The sequence below is a fragment of the Peromyscus maniculatus genome, chromosome 7 (assembly GCF_049852395.1).
Source record: "Peromyscus maniculatus bairdii isolate BWxNUB_F1_BW_parent chromosome 7, HU_Pman_BW_mat_3.1, whole genome shotgun sequence".
NCBI lineage: Eukaryota > Metazoa > Chordata > Mammalia > Rodentia > Cricetidae > Peromyscus > Peromyscus maniculatus.
In genome coordinates, this window is record NC_134858.1 from 10,948,456 (window position 1) to 10,953,823 (window position 5,368).

Sequence of the window (5,368 nt, forward strand, 5' to 3'; positions counted from 1 at the left end):
GGCCAAAACTGTGCTCAGTACCAGTTCTATGCCATGAAAATGTTTTTACTTCAATACTGGTGAAAGTCTCAGAATGTCCTACGGCCATGAAATGACGTTTTTTCCCCCTATATTTCAAGACAAGGTTTATGTGTGTAGCCCCCGAAGTCCTGGAACTCACCCTGTAGACCACGCTGGCCTCGAACTCAGAGAGCCGCCCACTGCTGCCTCCTTCCTGACTGCTGGGATTAAAGGCAGAAGCCACCACTTCCCGGCCCTAAAATGTTCTTAGTGGTTCTGTGAACAGTTCCTGGCTGTTCTGGAACTCACTGTGTAGACCAGGCAGGCCTAGTACTCACTAGACTAAAGGAGTGAGCCACAACCACCTGGCAAAAAGACATCTTCATATTTGTTTTGTGGTGGATTCTGGTTAAATAATTATCATTGTATAGTTAGGCAAGATTTGAGGACATTGCTCCTTTTCTTGTCTGTATCCTGGTCTGAGGTGGTAGTGTAGCCACCAAACAAAGCATTGTTCAGCAAGACCACAGACCTGTATGTCCCTCTGTGTCTGTCTGTTGTGAGGCTGTTATGTGTTCTTAGTTAGCTTTGAGGGGCCATGGGTGTGGTGAGGGGACAGGGAAGAAGTGTATGTGGCAGCATCCAGTCGAAGGTAGAATTCCTGTCTTGGGGAGACATATATCTATACCTTCCTTTATAGCACCCCAGACACAAACCAAAGTATCCTACCACACTTCAGTTAGGAGAACTAATAACATCTTTATTGGGCCTGCTTACAGAGCATGGGTGAGGAGTAACTGACAGGAAAAAGCCATTTCATCCTAGCATGGAAAACAGATTACTCATAGCCAGTGTGTGGAGTCCCCACCGGGTCCTGTTATTGGTCCACACTGTGGCCTCTGTAGCACCACCTGAGACCGTGAGACAATTAGGGCAGAAGTACAAGGCAATGCTGAGGAAATACAGGAGGGATGAGCCTACACCTGTCTCTCCCGCCTCCCTGCTTCTTGTCCAGAAAGTCAGTCAGGGCACTCATGGGCATGAGCAGGTCCTTCCAGATGTGCTGATGCAGATGACAGCCGTGGTGCTCTGAAGATTGTACCATGCGAGTAGGTCACAGGTGCATGCATGTTCGGAACCATGCTGAGTGCCCCAAGACCTGCTTTCTCTCCCTGTGGCATCCTACTAGTGGGAGGTTCAAGTCGATGGTCGCATGAAGGCTCAGCTGTCAGAGAAGGAGGAAGGATGGAGACTCCTCAGAACTGTGCCATTTCCTTTTATTGAGTTGATCTCTGACCCAGAATAGGTGTGGCAGGACATTCTAAGGTGGTTCCATGGCCTTGTGGCTTTCCAGCCTAGAAGCTGTGATGATGTCTGCTGGCTGCTTCCCGTCACAGCAGGTGTGTGGCCTACCTCTACAACCACATGAAGACTCCATCCAGGAGTCCCATTGTCGGAACCCACCTAAACTCCAAAAGCCCCATCACTGGCACCACAGTCAAATGGAGCATCCATTCTCTTCCTGCAGTTGCACAACCCACTGTAGATCCATCCTTTGCATCAATTCTGAGGGTGAGACCATGTGCAAATTAAAAGGTGACTTGAATCCAGGACCCAAAGTACAGTTTCAGTTGTCCACATAGCAGGCAGCCGTTGATTCAGATGACTAGGAATGTCCACTGGTGGCCAAAAGGTCTAAGGGGCAGGAGGCGAACCTGTGTCTGTTGAGTTCAAGTCCGTCTCCTTGAGTGGCAGGGAGATTTGGGGGCTCCTATCCAAGACTCTATCGGCCTGTTGTGAATGTTGTGAAAAGTCCGGGGCTCTGGCATCAGCAGTATCCATGGAGACCAGGGAGGCCTGCGAAGCTTGCTTGGAGAATCTTCTCACCGGCACGGTGAATTGAGGAGCCAAGAGCTTGGATGCTGAAAGGCGCTGGGACTCAGAGCCCACCTTAGCGTAAGGGCAGCTGTTGAGGGCTCTGCTTACCAGACACCTGAGGGGTCCCGCACACGGATGCCTCTGAGTCAAAGTGAATGTCCCCTGACTGGGGTGCGAGGTGACCTCTGGGTAGTCCACAGTTCCATGCCCCTGGGGCTTCAACGGCTCACATCGCTCAGGCTGCAGGAGCCGAACAAAGGCGTCCATGGAGAAGCTCACCCTGGCCTCCCCACAGCTACACTGAGAAGCCACCTTGCCATAGTCGATCCACCTCGGGGTCGCAAAATTGATGGCCTCTGCACAGTTGAAGCCATGGTTGAAGCCAGCGTGGTAGCCATAGGGAAAGGTGACCATGAACTCCCCAGCCTCCTGGGTCATGCGGCCAAAGGGGATGCCATTCTCCTTGAGTACAGTGGGTGAGATGAGTGCCACCTTGTGCCTCAGGAAGGCCTGGCAGCCCTGGGAACTGCCCGGGAACAGCTGCCTGGCCAGGTGCTCCAGGCGTCGGCCATGCTCGGGGGGCACCGCATACCACGTCTTGGGCTGCCCAAAGTGCAGGTAGTTGATGCTGTACAGGTCCATGTCCTCGGTGTGCCACGCGAAGGTGGCCTTCCACATGCCAAAGTACAGGTAGGGCGTGTTGACACCCTCAATCACAATGCCGCATTCCTGCTTCAAGAGGTCCAAAATGCTCCCCAGCTGTGCCACGTTCCAATACTGAGTGTTCTCATCAAACAGGGAGCCGTTGACATCTGCACCATAGATCGGTGACCCAAAGAATCGACTTTTCCAGTATTTTCTCTCCAAATCTTCAAAACTCAGGTGTGGCGGGGTCTGGTATTTCTTACTGTTGGCCAGCTCACGGTATTGTCCCACCGTCATGGCTTTCTTCTTCTTATGGAATTGAGTGAACACACCTGCCTGGCCAGACACCACTTGCTGCAGGGGACTGCTTATTAGGATGTCACTGACGTCCTCATAGGACTGCCTGGCTCTCCACTCCTTGGGTGGGATGACCTTGGCCAGTCCAGCTCGGTGTGCCCCTTGGGACTCCATGTAGGCAATGTACTTGCTGAAATCTGAAAATTCTCTCATGGTTGGGCGGAAGGTCATGATGGCACTCCCTGGGCTCTGGGGGCCACAGTGCTCAGATGCCATGGCTACCGCTGCTCTGGGACCTTGAGCTTTGCAAGAGGGATCTTTCTGTCTGTCTCCGTGCCTTTTCTTCTCTTTTCCCTGTCTTCCTGCAGTGTCTTTTTCCTTCACTCTCTCTTCTGTGCAGAAGCTCTGTCTTTCCTTTCTTCCTTCTTCTCTTTTTTTTCCTAGTTCTTCAGTTTCCCGTTCATCAGGATCACAGTTTAAACATTAACTATGTCTCTCAGGAGAATCACAAGTCTGAGCAGATGCTGGTCAATAGAGCCAGACCCTTCCTTCTCCTCTCCACACTCCAAACAAAAGCCAAGAGAGAGTAAGAGAAGAGAGAGCCTGCTGCCTTGACTTCCCAGGGACTCTGCTCCCTGGAGAGAGAGTCTCTGTGGAGAGAGAGGCCAGCCCAGGCCTACCTCAGCCAGCTGCCCAGGGGGCCTTGGTCCAGGCCTGTCACCTAGAGGTCTGTCCCGGTGGCCTGGAAGGCAGGGGAAGCTGAGATCTCTTCAGGAGGAACAACCCCAAACCTAATAGAAATCAACAATAACAGAAAATAAGTGGATAGAAAAATGACTGAGCTAGGCAAAATTCAAGTTCAAATCAAAACACTGGTAAAGAGACACAACCATTTTGAATTCAGGTGGAGAAAACTGGGTTTTACAGTAAGTGAGTCTTGGTGACACTCACCTTGACCCTAGCAATTGGAAGTTGGTGCCGAGATAATCAGGGACTCAAGGTTGTTCTTGGATCCACATTGTCTTCAACGTTGTCCTGAATACATGGGAAATAAAATGTTTAGTCATCCAATTCAAGAAACTTCATCAATTAAAATCTAAGAAAAACAATACAAATGACAAATTAAGATTTCAAATGCAATTGTCAGAAAACCTAACCTCACTAGAGAAGAGCAGAGAGGAAACCTAACCTGACTTCTCGGAAAGGGTAAGTGGAAAACAGGCGTCAGACCTTAGCAAGACTAACTCCATGATGGAGGTGCTATAAAGACTGTAAAACTCAGCACAGGAGCCAAGTGGTGATGGTGCATGCCTTTAATACAAGCACTTGAGAGGCAGAGGTAGGCAGATCTCTGTGAGTTATAGGCCAGCCTTGTCTACAGACTGAGGTCCAAGACAGGCTCTGAATCTACAGAAAAACCCTGTCTAAAATACAAAGACAGACAAACAAACAAGAAAAAAAAAAAAAAACTAAACCAAACCAAAATCCTTCAGCACAGGCACAGCTCCATCAATGCCCATCCTTTTGGGAAAGTCTCTAAATGAACTAACCTTGCTTTTTAGCTTCTGTTAATTGAGGTATGCCAACCCAGAACATGATTTTGTGTTCAAGGTCACCCTGAGCCTGGGGCCATGCAACTTGAGATGTTTCAGGTCCCCAGGGTTCCCTTGATCAAATCACTGGGTAACACTTTGGATGGGTCCCACACCTCCACCCACAAAAGTAAACAAACTAGCTCTTTCCCCAAAAGATACACAATAGGAAAATGAAATCCAGTGGCCATAAAATTTAAAAATTAAAAATCTGGAATTTCTGTAAGCAAGATTCTGTCCTTTGGGAAATAGGGAACACCTAGGGAATCAGACTCTATACCACAGGGGAGGACCCTGGGGACAAATCAATCATTCCCAGCCAGAAATGGGCCAGGATGCACGGCCGTGCTCACATGCCCTGGACCACCCATATTACATAGGGATAAGAACTAACTGGAAAGTCAACCCCTCGAGTGACAAAAGTCATTGTGACTGGGGATCGCCAGGATAAATGTTGCCCCACAATAATCATACTTAAATGCCAACAGGACTGAACACAAATGAAACACAGATAAATCTGACACCCTAAAGCTGGAGCTTGACCAGCCGATCTGGTCAATGATACTCGTCATTTTCTCAGAAGGACAAACATCCAAAAGTTGTTGAAGAGAGTTCCAGATAACTGACCTTACTCCAACAGCATGGAGACCTGGCTGAAGACAGGGCAGCACCAGAGAAGCTTTCTCCTGTGAGACTTTCACTCCCTGTGGTCCTGGAGCCTCAGCTCTTGGTCTTTTATACCCGCAAAGGTGAATACTGTCATCAGTGCCCGCCCACCCACTTTAGTCACGCCCACCACTGGCCCCACCCCTCCGTTAGCCACGCCCAACTTCACTGGAAATGAAACAACCCCAATTCGAGAAAAGGCAAACCAGAAATACACTACAAAAAAGAATGTTATACATCACAGCAATATGCTATATGCCAAGTGTTTATAGAACCACTAAGAATTTTAG

General features: G+C 49.2%; 1 protein-coding gene across 1 annotated transcript; it reads right to left on the reverse strand.

Annotated features, from left to right (window-relative positions):
- Nucleotides 1-739: 739 nt before the first annotated feature.
- Nucleotides 740-3,272, reverse strand: LOC143274184 (lysine-specific demethylase 4D-like). The gene has a single exon (XM_076575674.1). It carries the CDS (start codon nt 3,094-3,096, stop codon nt 1,696-1,698), a length of 1,401 nt encoding a protein of 466 aa, XP_076431789.1. The 5' UTR covers nt 3,097-3,272; the 3' UTR covers nt 740-1,695.
- Nucleotides 3,273-5,368: the final 2,096 nt, after the last annotated feature.

Excerpts from the sequence above, each read along its gene's own strand:
- LOC143274184 (XM_076575674.1), bottom strand. The coding sequence starts at position 3,096 with ATGGCATCTGAGCACTGTGGCCCCCAGAGCCCAGGGAGTGCCATCATG.